At 48.9% G+C, this 14,625-nt stretch overlaps 1 protein-coding gene and 1 pseudogene across 1 annotated transcript; one reads left to right on the forward strand and one right to left on the reverse strand.

The window, feature by feature from the left end:
- The first annotated feature begins 120 nt into the window (after positions 1-120).
- Positions 121-2,795, forward strand: LOC115317826 (annotated as a pseudogene).
- An 8,273-nt stretch (positions 2,796-11,068) lies between these two features.
- On the reverse strand, positions 11,069-13,447 carry LOC8026654 (DNA replication factor Cdt1-like). Its single transcript, XM_002404980.5, has one exon. The coding sequence runs from the start codon at positions 13,317-13,319 to the stop codon at positions 11,673-11,675; it is 1,647 nt and encodes a 548-aa protein (XP_002405024.4). The 5' UTR covers positions 13,320-13,447; the 3' UTR covers positions 11,069-11,672.
- Positions 13,448-14,625: the final 1,178 nt, after the last annotated feature.

The raw sequence follows: 14,625 nt of genomic DNA on the forward strand, positions 1-14,625 counted from the left end.
TGCGTTAAATAGCTAGTTTTTTTCTAATTCAACACCAGGTAACGCAAGCTGCCGCTAAATTCAAGGCACTGCGGTGTAGCTGCATTTATTTCTCTATCCAACCAAAAGAGGAGGCAGTGCCCGCGTCCTTTCAAATCAGCCAAGATATCTCAAAAATGATAAGGAATGGCACAGTCAGTTTTTCCGAATTCAGCCAAGATTACAGTGACTGGTCGCACCCAAAATCTTTGACGCTTCTTATCGCTTAGTGGAAGGAAAATGATTGGTTAGCTGAAGCACACTCTCGTGATCTGAAAACGAGCGCAGCGAGCCTCTGGTTCTGTGTTTGATGACCGTCTTCAATGAAATCATTCGGAAGATATGTTTCAGTTGTACTTTGCATAACTTTGAGCGTGCTTGTACCTCCTACAGAACCGTCGAATGCCGGCTTAACAAGTAAGTGTTTTCCCTTCTTACCTTTTTAACTACAATCACGAAATTTGTGCCTGGTGCCTGACCAGCGGCGTAGACTTTTCATCTTCCCAAAGGGGGGGGGGGGGTGGGGGGGGGGGGGGGGCAGGGGGCAGGGCAGGGGGCAGGGCAGGGGGCAGGGCAGGGGGCAGGGCAGGGGGCAGGGCAGGGGGCAGGGCAGGGGGCAGGGCAGGAGGCAGGGCAGGAGGCAGGGCAGGGCAGGGCAGGGGGCAGGGCAGGAGGCAGGGCAGGAGGCAGGGCAGGGCAGGGGGCAGGGCAGGGGGCAGGGCAGGGGGCAGGGCAGGGCAGGGGGCAGGCTGAGAAGTTCTCCGAGAAGGCGTTCTTTTCCGCGCAATTTTTTTTTTTACACTGGCAATTATCAGTATAGTTTATTCTAGGGGGTACATTTTACAGCGTATGTATATCGCCACGTGTCCGTCGCTGTGTGTGTTATTTTGTTTACATGCCACTACTGGAAGCTCGTTACATGCAGTGGCGTACCAACTTGTTTTTAAGTGGGGGGGAAAACCAGACACTCCCCCCCCCCCCCTCCCCAGGGCTGCGGGGCGGTGCCCTTGATATTCCTTGGGCGCTGCCGGCAAGTGTTTGCCCTGCCCAGTGGCGGCTGTTTCAGGGGGGGCAAAACACACGCCTTGCCCCCTCACTCTGAGAGCTGGGGGGGGGGGGGCAAGTGCCCTGGTTGGTATGCCCATGGTTACATGGCACGTAAACAGCGTCTCAGTAAGGATCATAGCCCAGGAGGGAGGCTCTACCCCACCCCCTCCCTTCCTTCGGATCTCACCAGGGGGGCACAAGCCCTGATGGCCGCCCCCCCCCCCCCCCCCCCCCCCCCCCCGTAGTCTACGCCTATGCCTGCCACTCTTTGTCACGTTTAGCAGAGTAGGAGTGCGAGTGTATGCAGCTAATGGCGATTTATGCATCCGTTATTCTTCCCTTCACTTCGTACACGTTCCTACAAGGCAAAACAGTGTTGTGTGTTTGTCGCATGTTAATTTTCCCCTTGTGAATCTCGCCGCGTGACTTTACCCACGCGTGTTTTCCAGAGATGTATCACATCCTGGACATATATGCACACAATTCAACACAGACTTATTTGCGTTGCAATTTTTTTTTTTTTTTTATTGTTGTGAGGTTTATGGTAAAATTTGGCGGGAGGTTGAAGGTGCTCCTAAAGTGCTCCTTTTCATGGACAGCCTAGCTCGCGCTGTAAACCTGCCATTGTATTTTACAATGGGTTCCAGCATGTCTAGAACGACCGCGTGACGTAACCACTACGTCTGTTGACAGTACATCCAGACCACCAAGGCGGGACTTCAGCGGACTTGACAGCATCCTCCAGAACCAGCCTTAGCCTAGTTGCTGAGTCTCTGGTGTTTCTGGTGGTATTCGGTACAAGTCTGCTGCTCTTTCCTGCCTGGTACTCTCTGCTGGTGGGTGCGTCTGCTCTGTTTGCCCTTCATCAGTCGGCCACAGAGATGCATCAGTTCCTGATGAACAGGTCCGAGGGCACTGGAAATATGGCGGCCATGATGCAGAGTTTGAACGTCACCCAGCCGGAATGTCAGGTCAGAATCGACGCAGATTCTCTGATATCCACTAAAAACACAGATTTAGGTTTTCTAAATATAAATATTAATGGTTGAGATGCTTTGAGCCTGTTGAGCACCCTGGTAAATATTTTGTTTACCGTTCGAGGGTTCAAACAATTATCTTAGTAATAAAAATTCTGAAGTTTGATAAATCAGTAAAACAAAATGATCACACACACGTGCAAAGAAAAAAGGTATGTGGTTTTGCATTGCATAAAGCTAAGAAAATAACTTATTTCACCAGAACTCGACTCTATTAAAGATGTTCAGCGGTGAAACGATGGGCAGCGGACACTGCGAAAGATAGAAAAATTTAATAACTGTGCCTCATTTCTTTTCTTCTTTTTTTTTGGGGGGGGGGGGGGGGGGGGGTGTTACGAGTTACAGTATGCCTTTTGTGAGGTCACTCGTTTACGCCTTGGGTGTCATTAATTCTACCATCCAGGTCCTGTTGATCTGTCAGATGGCCCAAACAGCAGCCACCAAGTTCCCCTGTGCTGGGCTGCACTTCTGGAGGCTGTGGTTTCAGCAGACCACAAGGGGAGGGTCCCTTTGTCCAAGGTGTCCTTGGTGGACTCAGCGGTGTCGACTGCAGAGACCTCTTTGGGTGTCCCTTCTCTCCCCTCGACCGGATGGCGTAGCAAGAGGCTTAGAACGTCAGGACCAGATTTTAGATGATGTAACCATAGTAGCATGATGGCAAAGACAACATTATAAGTTTAACGGATTTGTTTTTTGTCAACGTGTAGCTCACTTTGAAACTCACTGCCCTTTACCTAGATGGTGGCTCCAGGACATCTAGTCGTAAACAGAAACGGATTTGTGGTCAGACTAAGGGGGGGGGGGGGGGGGGGGGATAGGTAACCAGACTTGTGACGTCACGGATGGCTATGTGTGATGCCCAGACCCATTTTGTTGCCATAATATTTGGAATTCGACTAAAAAACTAAATGTTTCACCCTAAAATAAGTTGGTGAATGTATTTTTTTTTTCTATTAAGAAAATTATTCTTGGAAAGCCTAAGGGGTGATTCTTGTGTTCTACTCAGAACTGAGAACAGTCAAGTAAGCTACATGATTTCACTATGCATGTGATGTTCTCATATTCCCTTGTACATCGTGCCTTCTGCTATCCTAAAAGTATTGTACAGAATCGTCGAGATAAATCCCCTTTTTTCAGATTTAGTCTCAACAATGCAGTGCAGCTAACTGGCCGTATTGCGCTTCTGCAACCATGGGCAAGGGGGGCGCTTGCTTTTCCGGTTCTCAAAGTGGGGGGCAAGGCCCCCCCTGAAAAAGCCGCCACTGGGCAGGGCAAACACTGGCCAGCGGCGCCCAAAGAATACCAATGTCACCGCCCACCGTCCCTGGGGGGGAGGTTCTGGTTTGCCCCCCCACTCAAAAGCAAGTTAGTACGCGACTGTCTGCAACCATGTGATTCGATGGCGGACCATCGCCTAATAAACAATTCGCAACTTGTTGAAAAATGTTGCAGGGACTATGTCCTGAGGGCAGCAATACTTGAATCGCTTTGAGCCGGAAAGTCGCCTAAGCAAATCACTGCGTGGTATGGCAACAAGAAGACAGGGGTTTAAAGCATTGCCAAGACGTTCAGATAATCTGTCATACAGGAAGACGTTATGGCAGACCAAGCAAAGCGGTCTTTGCTTGGTTGGCTAAACCGGCTAAACCACGAAATTAGGGAGAAAGGAGTAAAGACAGGTTTAGCCGTTGTAATATGTACCACCAACTAGCTCAGCTTCTACCCCCTGATACTATCATAATTCTACTTCGTGCACCTTTTGTTTTTTGTATGTTCCTAAAGAAAAAGACAAACATTCTGCAAATAAAGCTTTGTAAACAAAGGCAAAAAAATACAGTAGATAGAGATCTGCAGCATTTGGACTGCTGGACATCAAGTTCCTAAATGTGATGCTTGCATTGCACTTTATGCCATTAAGTCTGCAACCCCTGCAGCATGTTGCGATGTCTCTGCAAAAAAAAGGACCTGTTAAGTTTATCTTAAAAGAGACAAAAAAATAAAAAAAGACCAAACGGGTGCAATAAAATGATTTTTATATATCCCGTCTTTTCATCATAACTGGGTCAAAGTTAATCCTGCTTTCTATTTTAGACTTGAGTCCCACATTTTTCATCTTGTTTTATGCCCAAACTTTGGATATGGTAATGGCGGTTCTTTTTGTGTCCCCACCAAGGTGCATCACAATTTTAAACTTTCATCAATTTATGAGGTCATATGTAATTTAACATTTCCTGATCAAGCTGAACATAATGCTGTGAGCAGGCTCATTACTAGCGCCACCTGCCGACATCTTGTTGTTCACAAAGCCAAGCCTGGCCCAACCAGGGAACTCTAGACGACGCTCCCGCTATGCGATGTTCCCGCCATAACCGCCGTATGAATTTGCCATCGTTATTAAACCCTTTAAGTAACGTTTAACTCTGCCTCTGTCATCCGTACCCTCACATTTGGCGCAGTCGACATGTCAAGGAGCCTGGATGCCACTCGCCCGCCCGCACCGCCTGCCTAACTCGCCTGAAGAACGAGTCGCATCTTTTGTTTCGCCCGCTCGCCCGCCCGCCCGCCATGCCTCTTGTCAATTGGGCCGAAGCCACGCCAAGCGACCTCGCCGGTTTTACGGCGGAATACCTTCGCGACGAGTTGTCTCGTCGCAAACTTGACGTCGCCGGATCCAAGGAGGAAATCATCCACCGCCTCCTGGACGACATCGCCCGAAGCCCCCCGCCACCGCCATCGACCCTGCCTCTTCCCGTCTCGGCGGCCTCCGCAGAAGGCCCGCAAGAGTCATCGCCTCTCCCGACTCTCGACCCGGCGCAGTCCACGCAGCTACTGACAAGCTTGCTGCAGCAGTTCCTGACCGTGTCTCAACGTGCACCAGCCCCTGTGCAGGTGACTACCCTGCCGGACTTGTCCGCGTCGCTTCCAACTTTTAGCGGCGATGGAGGTATTTCGGCCCGCCATTGGATCGAGGAGCTGGAGCGAACACAAGGACTGGCTTCCTGGGAGCCCTCGACACTTCTCGCAGTCGCTCTCGGCAAGCTTCGAGGCCCAGCCGCTAACTGGAAAGCTGTTTCTGGACTCCAGTGCCTAACTTGGGACAGCTTTAAGGCCGCCTTTCAGGCGCAGTTCGGTGATCGCCTTACGCTTCTGCAGTGGCAGCACAAGGTCACCGCTCTGGTGCAGTCGCCTGCAGAGAGCCTCGTCAACTATTCCCTGGCAAAACTAAAACTCATCTCGAAATGCCCCGTTGTGCTGACTGATGCTCAGCGCATAGAGTATGCTGTTCAAGGCATCAATGACGAACATCTAGCGACATCCATCACAGCGCAGTGTCCTGCGACGGTCCCTGCATACATGGACATTGTAACACGACTCGACCAGACTTTAAGCCATTCTCGTCTAAGGTCAAACCGCACGGAGGCTGAAAGTGCAAGGCCACCAGTTGCCAAACCACACGCAACGCCTTCCTCTACTCAATCTTCAAATCGAGCTGAACGTGTGTCTGCCATACCACAGCGCATTTCGTCTCTTTCACAAGAACAGCAGGAGGCACGATACCTTGCCATCACATCAAAACACGGAGCTCCCGCCCATCGCCCCGGCCAAGATTTGAGCAAGGCTGTGTGCTACAATTGCCGGCAGCTGGGTCACCTCTCCGCCAAATGCACCGCTGCAAGGACCCCACGTAATCAGCAGCCAGCCAGCTTCAAGACCAATGCCCCTGCCATGTCCTGCCTCCAGAACTCTGAGCCACTTGAGGGCTCAATGGTCCAGTGTGCTGTAGTCCAAGCCGATGTCCCAACAATCGGCAAGGTTGACGCTTTCCCTGACAGTGGGTCTAAGTTGACCATACTGTCGCAAGAGCTTATCGGAACCTTGAGCTTGCAACCATGGACAAAGCCACCCATTGCTGTCGTTGGTGGCAGCACAGTTGTACCAACTGGTACTCTGTGCACTCGCATCTCCGTTGGTCCCATCTCTGCCGTCGTGGAGGTGATGGTACTTGCGCGCAACCCCCTGCCTCTGATCCTCGGAGAGGACTGGTTCGAAGCAGCACATGCAGAACTTGTTGTGAGGCCGCCTAATCCAACTGAAATTCGCCACCCCAGCTCAGGTGCCGTCTTGTTGTGCCAGGAGAAGGTGTTGCCGAGGATGTCGAACGCTGTCCTTCTCCACACCCTGACTTCTTCCCCGTTTGCACCGACTATCCCTTCGACAGGTGGTCTCCAACTTGAGCCTCTCCCAGATGACAACCAGCCCTTGTGGCTGGCTCTGGCATGCCATGAAAAGTCGCCCCAGCCAGAGCGTGATTCTCCAAAAACATGTAGCCCGAACAGTTTCGAGAGAAACAAGACAAGTTCCATTCTAAGCGAAGCCCAAATTGGCACAGAGCTACAGCCAGAAGAGTCTACTGCGATTCAAAATGTCCTGCAGCGACACATTGCTCTCTTTGCTACAGACGACGACAACGACTTGGGACTCTATGAAGGAGCACAGCACGCCATTGACCTCGTTCCAGACGCTGTACCCTACAGTCGGCAACCGTATCGGTATGCAGCTGATGACCGACAGTTTATTGAGCAGCAAACTGATGAGCTCCTGAGGAAGGGCATCATAGTGCCGTCTTCTAGCCCTTGGGCCTTCCCCATTGTCATTGTTTCTCGTGGAAGCAAGAAACGACTGTGTGTAAACTACATCCCACTTAACAAGCAGACAGTCAGTGTCGCTCAGCCGCTTCCCCGTGCCGAGGACATTATGGACGACATAGCAGGTTGCTCGCTGTTCGCCCGCCTTGACCTGAGGTTTGCCTACTGGCAAATAAGAGTGCGCCCGGAAGACCAGCTCAAGACGTCTTTCATTACGCATCGCGGCATGTTCCAGTGGACAAGAATGCCTCTTAGACTCAAAAGTGCCCCCGCTAAATTTCAAAAAGCCATGCAAGCACTCTTCGAGCAGCTTCGATCCCGTGCGGCAAGCAATGGGCTTGTCGAGAGAAGTAACGGAACGCTCGTCTCGGTGCTGAGAAAGATGTGCAACGCAGAGCCATCACGTTGGGAAGAGAAACTAAGCGCCGCAGCCTTCGCTGTGAACACAGCCGTCAATGCAACTTTACAGTTTTCCCCTTTTGAGTTGCTGCACGGATATGTGCCCAAACTGCCCATGGAGAAGTTCCGACGCCTTGGAACCACCACCCTAGAAGCAAGACTTCTAGACCTTTCAGAACGCCGCAGTGAAGCGCAACAGAATTCTGAGCAAGCTCAGCAACGACGGAAACGTCGCTATGACGAGAGCCATCGCCATGTCACCTTTACACCAGGCCAGCATGTATGGCTTCGACGTCAAGAACCAATCACAGATGGCACTACAAAACTTGCTCCAACGCACAAGGGACCTTATCAAATCATCGCACAGAAGACTCCAGTCACCTATGAGATTCGCCGTATAACTAATCCAGCCGACAATTCATCAAGAGACGAGAGAGTTGCGCACTCCAGCCAGCTCAAAGTATTCCGTCCTCCATACGTTGACCCTACCCTCCTTGCCCATCTGCGACACGCACCGACAGCCTGTGCCGAACCAGACCCTGTGACAACCGGACCAACAGCCAGTGCCGAAGCAGAACCCTTAACAACCGGACCAACGCCTAGTGTCAACACAGAACTTGCAACCCCCGGTCCAAGCTCGAGGACCCAACGAGTGTGGCGCCTGCCCAACTATTTGACAGATTACGACCTTTCTGAATGAAAGCTTCGGGACCAAAGGGCCTTGGTCCTATTAAGAGGGAGTCGGATGTGAGCAGGCTCATTACTAGCGCCACCTGCCGACATCTTGTTGTTCACAAAGCCAAGCCTGGCCCAACCAGGGAACTCTAGACGACGCTCCCGCCATGCGATGTTCCCGCCATAACCGCCGTATGAATTTGCCATCGTTATTAAACTCTTTAAGTAACGTTTAACTCTGCCTCTGTCATCCGTACCCTCACAATGCTTATCTTTGTTACTTCACATACTTGTCAGATATCATAACTGAATATATTGAGTCTATTTATAAACATTGATTACAGGGGTGAATAGTTCAAAATAAAAGAATTTACATGGCCACACAAACCCTAGTATTTTTTTTGGTCGCCGCCTTGGCGGTTTTGAGGCAAGAGTGCCGGCCTACAGATCCCCATGTGGCGGGTTCGAATCCCGGCCGAGGTGCCCACAATCTGACGGTGGCCCATTGTGGAGAAGGTGCCGTGTAGTTTTTTAACATCATCTGGGCGAAAGGAAAGTTTCCTAGCACCTGGAAACAGGCTATTGTCATCCCCATCTTAAAACAAGGAAAGGACAGAAGTAAAGCCACGAGCTACAGGCCAATTGCCCTTACTAGCTGTATGGGGAAAACTTTTGAGCGGCTGGTTAACAACAGGCTAATCTACATACTAGAAGAAAAGAACCTACTAAGCAATTTCCAGTGTGGTTTTCGCACTTCCCGGTCTACTGTTGACCACCTTGTACGTCTTGAGACGGCGGTCCGCGAGGCTTTATTAAATAGGCAATTTTGTCTGTCTGTATTTTTCGACCTTGAAAAAGCTTACGACACCGCCTGGCGATACGGCATACTCCAGGACCTTATGTCGATGAACATAAAAGGGAGAATGTTCAACTGCATTGCTGACTTTTTGCAGGATCGTAGCTTTCAGGTACGCCTGGGAGCTGCAATCTCCGACCCTTTCCCCCAGGAGAATGGCGTGCCGCAGGGCTGTGTCTTAAGCGTCACTTTGTTTATTATAAAGATAAATTCTCTATCTCAAGTAATTCCGCCCACAATCACTCATTCTCTTTACGTCGACGATGTCCAGATTTGTTTTTCTTCATGTAACTTAGCCATCTGTGAGCGACAAGTTCAACTTACGGTAAACAGGATGAGTAAGTGGGCTGACCAGAATGGCTTCCGGTTTTCTGCCGAGAAGACTGTGGCTGTTTGCTTTTCTCGAAAACGAGGAATGTCTCCGGAGCCATCATTGTATATTAAAGGTACACCCATTCCGGTTAAAGCGGAGCATAAGTTTTTAGGCCTAATATTCGATAGTAAATTAACTTTTGGCTCACATATAAAGGAACTAAGATTAAAATGTCAGCGAAAGTCGAATCTTCTTAAGGTCCTTGCACACCGTTCATGGGGTTCTGACCGTGTCTGCCTTTTGCGAATCTACAGGGCCTGTGTTCGCTCAGTTTTGGATTATGGAAGTATTGTTTATGGTTCTGCCAAACCCTCTACACTTAAAATGTTAGACCCAATTCATCACCAGGGAATCAGACTGGCAACTGGAGCCTTTCGAACATCCCCCGTGCCCAGCTTGTATGCCGAGTCAAATGAGTGGTCGCTTGACAAACGTAGATTTTATCTTAGCATGCAGTACTATTTAAGACTCCATACTCTTCCACAGCACCCAAATTTTTCTTTGATTGAAAGCATAAAATATGAGCAGGCCTTTCAAAACAAACCATCCGTAACACGTCCCTTTGCACTTCGTGTGAAGGATGCTGCAGCGACTTATAGTTTTGACATATCTTGTTCTGTCATGGAAGCTGAACAGAGACTTGCTCCTTGGGATGACCTAACTATAACATGCGACCTCTCTTTGACAAAATACAATAGGAAAGTGTCTGCCGCTAGTGTTATAAAACAAGAATTTTTTGAGATTGCTAGTCGTTACGAGACGGACAAAAGTTTTTTTACTGATGGGACGAAAGGTGCCGGGTATGCTGGCTGCGCTGCGGTTGGGCAGTCCTACCAACGTGTTATTCGAATTAATGAAAATGCATCTGTGTTTACAGCTGAGCTTCATGGACTCTTAGTGATTGTAGATGAAATAATCAAACAAAAATACAGATTATCTGTGATATTTACAGACTCGCTCAGTTCCCTTCTTGCCCTTAACTCTGCAAGATCCTGGAAGCATCCCCTTGTTTGTCTGCTTCGTGTTAAATTAATGAATGCTATAAAGCAAAACATCACTATTCACTTTTGCTGGGTTCCTAGCCATATAGGAATACACGGCAATGAGGAAGCCGACCGAGTTGCAGGTGCATGTGTAAACAGGTCCATTGAAATTGACACCCTCCCAGTGACAGACTATAGAACCACACTACGAAATACAATCAAAAATTCTTGGCAAGTAGAGTGGGACTCTGACCCTCACAATAAGCTATATAAAGTCAAACCTGTTTTGAGTGAATGGCGCAGCGCCAGACATCGAGAAAGGTTCTATGAGGTCATCTTATGTCGACTGAGGATAGGCCACACACACCTGACTCACAGCTACCTTCTAAGAAACGACGACCCACCGATGTGTGACTACTGCTCAGAAACTTTAAGTGTACTTCACATCCTTTTAGTATGCCCACAATTTAATAACGAACGCCGCTCTTGCTTTTCAATCTTTTTCAGAAAACAAATCCCTTTCCACTTGGCACTTTTGCTTGGAGACGAGCCTGTTACTCCGTACAGTCAAGTTTTTAACTTTTTAGAAAAGTTTAATATTTTACATCGACTTTAAACTACAGTTTTCTTTAATTGATATTTGATATTTTGATCCGCTGCAATAATAAACATTTAGCCTTGTGATATTTCCTTACCTTGTGTTTGGCGCACTATGGCCTATGTTGCTGCTGCGCCAGAAAACTCCAAATTCATTCATTCATGGAAAAAAGTGCCTTGCCATTACAGAAAACTAGCTCTTTGTGTGGGGCATGTTTAGATCTCACTTCTTCAAAGCAATTAGCATGGTTAACCAGTAGAATTTTGCATGCTTGTAATATGAATACGGGTAGAACTGCTTTGGAGCAGAACACTGCACCACTTTTCAAAGCACTGAGAAAGCTCAACAATGGCATGCAACATGGAAAAAGCTGTCTAAAAGCCACTGAGTGTTGCTAATAACACAACAAAAATTTGTACATTAAAAGCACAATAGCTTTGCAAGAAATTGAGAAAGTTTTATTCCGTGATGCATAACACGTCAAATGACCATATACAGCACTAAAAGGTTTGAGTACAATGACAGTACAACATGAGCTTCATTAAAAAAAAAAAAAGCAGAGCTATCAAAAATTATTTTCAATCTAAAAGGTTTAAAACTCTTTCCACTCTAAGGCATACCAACATGCACTAATCCACAGAAAAAGACATAGGAATGATACAGAATGACACAATGGAACGAAGGTTCAACATCCTTGTGTACTCTTGTCTGACATACTCAACGAGTTCTCACATCATGCCTATGTCCACTTTCAAAAAAAGGAGAATGGTTACTTCAAAACTTTGGTTTTTCGTTTTTCCTGCTTTGTATCAGCGAATAAGCCCCCTATGGTATCACCACTGTATCTTCCCTACTAATTTCCTGAATTGTGCTAAAAGCACGTTCTGCTCATTTCCAAATACAACAATCATTTAGCCTTGGAGAAAAAAAAAAAAGGGCCATGAACAAAGACATTTTTAACACGCAGGTGTCGAACGTTCACACCAATGCAGCTTTTTACACTCTATACGCAAACAGTCAGTCAGACTTAACATTTGGTATTACGCAGCAAGTTTCTTTGTGACCCTGTCCACAAGTGCATTAACGTCTTTCTCTTTGACGATCTTGACAAACGTTCCCCGCTGGGTCACGAGCACCCTAAACCAGTCCGGCAGTACCTTCGAAGCGAGCTCGACCAACTCCTCGACCTCGGACATGGCGAGGACGGACGAGAAGCTTTCCTTCACCTTCTGCACAAGCAGATTCTTTGAAATGGCCGCTTTCTGTTCTGCTAGGAACAGCGAACGTGTGATGCGGATCAGCTCCGGCAAGTGCGAGAGCCGCGTCCGTTCTTTTTCATCTTCTGGACGGATCGTCATCTGTTGCACCAGCTTGAATGCCTCTCTTGCCCTGATGCGGGCAAGCAAGTCTTCGGAAACTCCCTTCAGTCGTGCCGTAGAAACTGCATCGGATGGAACAGCCGAGACGCTGACTTGCTGCTGTCCCTTCTGCTTCTGAGCGAGCCCCTGCAGTGCCTTCTCTACGCGTTCATTCAGCCTCCCTTTGACATTGTTCAGCACATCCTGTGCCGAAGAACTGCCTTTCTCCAGCGGACACTCGGGCAGCACTGCCGGTGAAACGGGGGGAACGTCGTCGAGCGGAAACTTGGGGTGCCAACGGGTGATTGCGCTGGACGGGACAGTCACCGGTGGGCTCAGGGTGGACAGGTACGCCTGGTGGTGCCGCATCACTAGCGAGAGCAAGAGGTCATGGAACAGCTTCCTGCGATCCAGGAGACAGGTGGGACTCATTGTCTTCGCAGCAGACGCTTCCACTGTAAGCTGCGGAGATACGACCAGTTGGTAGGCGTCTTTGCTCTCTGCACCACGTCGTTGTAGCTTTTCTTGCATAAAGGTGTAAGAGCCGGGGTAGACTGCCTTAATCTGACCCAATTTCTCCTTGCTGAACCGTCTCTTGGACATCTCTTCCACCGCGGGTTTGAGTTTGTCGAAAGTGCAGACTTCTTTCCGGTTAAACAGCATGCTGACGACTGTGTCGCAGCAGCGGAATGCTTCAGCCAGTTGCTTGTAGCTGTAGGGAAGGGTCAGACTCGGCGACTGAGGCTCGATCAGGTGATGGTAACGTACGTAGGCTCCTTGGTCAGGCGCGGACTCTTTAACGAGCTTTGCACCTGGTTTTTGCTTTGTTTTACTTAAGCTAGCACGAGCCTTCTCAATGACCTCAAGCCGTGCGTGCAACTCTTTCAGGCGGCCCGAACCTGCTGCCAATTTAAGCACGGGGGAACATTTTCGACCCGCGGGAGCTGATGTTTCTTGAGCCTTCCCTGCAGCACCCGCCAAAGGTACTTTTTTGGGACTGTCCATTGCGTCCTTCGGTAAACAAAGCGGCGATGTTTCCACTTCATTTTGAAGTCGCTGTCGTTTGCACGCAGTCGTTAAATCAGAAATGGGAGAACGTTTCGCAGGCGGTGTCGGCGCTTTTAGTAAGACACTGCTACCGACGCAACGTCGCTTTGGCGCCGAAGAAACGTAATCGTAGCCACTTACGACGAGCGGAGAGGCGATCTGCAGTGTCTCGATCTTTTTCGTGGCGACGTTGGCGATGCATTTTTCCTTGCCGGTGGCACTCACTCCGAGTTTCTTCGCGCTGTAGAAACGTGTGAGCGCTGTTTGTTTTTGAGTACTCATCGTGTTTCTGGGCACATCACACGATCACACTGCAGAGCAACTTTCGCCTGCTTTCGCGGTTTTCCTCCGACAGTAACAAAATACCAAACATAAACTACAGAAAAAGGCGCGTAATGGGCTAGTTGCCAGACGCCACGCAAAAGTTCCGTCAACCTCGCAGCGTTTGCGCCAATTTGCGCTGTTTAGGAGGTTTGATAGTCCATTTAGTGCCATAAAACGTTTAATAAAACACCATAACTTTTACAAATACTTATTTTGATAAAAGTTAAAAAAAATTAGAAGATATAATTTAAAAAAAAAAAAAAAAAAACAGATACCGCCGGTACGTCACCGGCAGGGTGTAAGATAGACAGGTGGGGAAACGAGAGCCAAATGAGCGACCGGATTGTGTCCCCCTCGGGTTTCTCTTTTTCTGTGGCGCCATCTATGTGGAGCACCGCGAACTCTCACTCCGGGTGGGCGACCGGTGGCGACCGGCTAAACTCACGGAGATGATTTCTCGTGGATTTTCAATGAAGGAATGTCGTGCTCTCGGTTTATTTTGCGCACTCTCCCATAAAGTTCCACGCAAATCCGATTCCGTTTTTTTTCCTCTCGCCGCAGCGCCATCTGTCGCAAATCGGGGGTACCCGCAAGCAGACGAGTACACAATCCGGTCACGGCGCTGCGGTAGGCTTCTATGGGCCGTTTCCCCACCTGTCTATCTTACACCCTGGTCACCGGCGACTAGAGAAAACTTCGGCGCGCACTTTATTGGATGAAATTTGGTGACGTCACGACCAATAGGAGCACGGAAACAGACGCGGTCTCCTCAACGCCCGGAGAAACATCGGAAACATCGTGCCTGACGAACCGTCGTCGAACGAGAGGTGAGTGGTTTGAGTTTTCCTGTGATGTGATCTCTATGTGTGTTCGTTCCACGCGTCCGAGCTGTTTCTTCGTTTCAGATCGATTTGGCGCCGCTGCCTACATTGTTTGAGCCTGCGTTCACGATTAAAACAACCATCGCAGAAACCTGAAAGCCCGCCGAAGAACGGCTAACTTGCGAGCTAAACCTAATTCAACAAAACCATTTGATCCGACAGAATAATGTGCTTGATCTTACATTTCATGTCAACAAAGAACTGCGCTGTCTGTCTTCGTCCCTACATGTTTTATTCTTTCGTGTTTTTCAAATCTTTACCAACCCGCGTCCAATCGAATGCCCCGATCACAACAAATAGTTGGTCGTGCTCCGGTGGCCCTTATCATCAGCCGGTAAGGCAGTTACGTTTATCGTTTCTATATTTTGACCCAAGTAACGTCA

This window comes from Ixodes scapularis, unplaced genomic scaffold, assembly GCF_016920785.2.
Source record: "Ixodes scapularis isolate PalLabHiFi unplaced genomic scaffold, ASM1692078v2 PGA_scaffold5__190_contigs__length_132052651, whole genome shotgun sequence".
Lineage (NCBI taxonomy): Eukaryota > Metazoa > Arthropoda > Arachnida > Ixodida > Ixodidae > Ixodes > Ixodes scapularis.

What these genes read in the sequence shown, in the direction of transcription:
- LOC8026654 (XM_002404980.5), bottom strand. Translation starts at nt 13,319, where the DNA reads ATGAGTACTCAAAAACAAACAGCGCTCACACGTTTCTACAGCGCGAAG.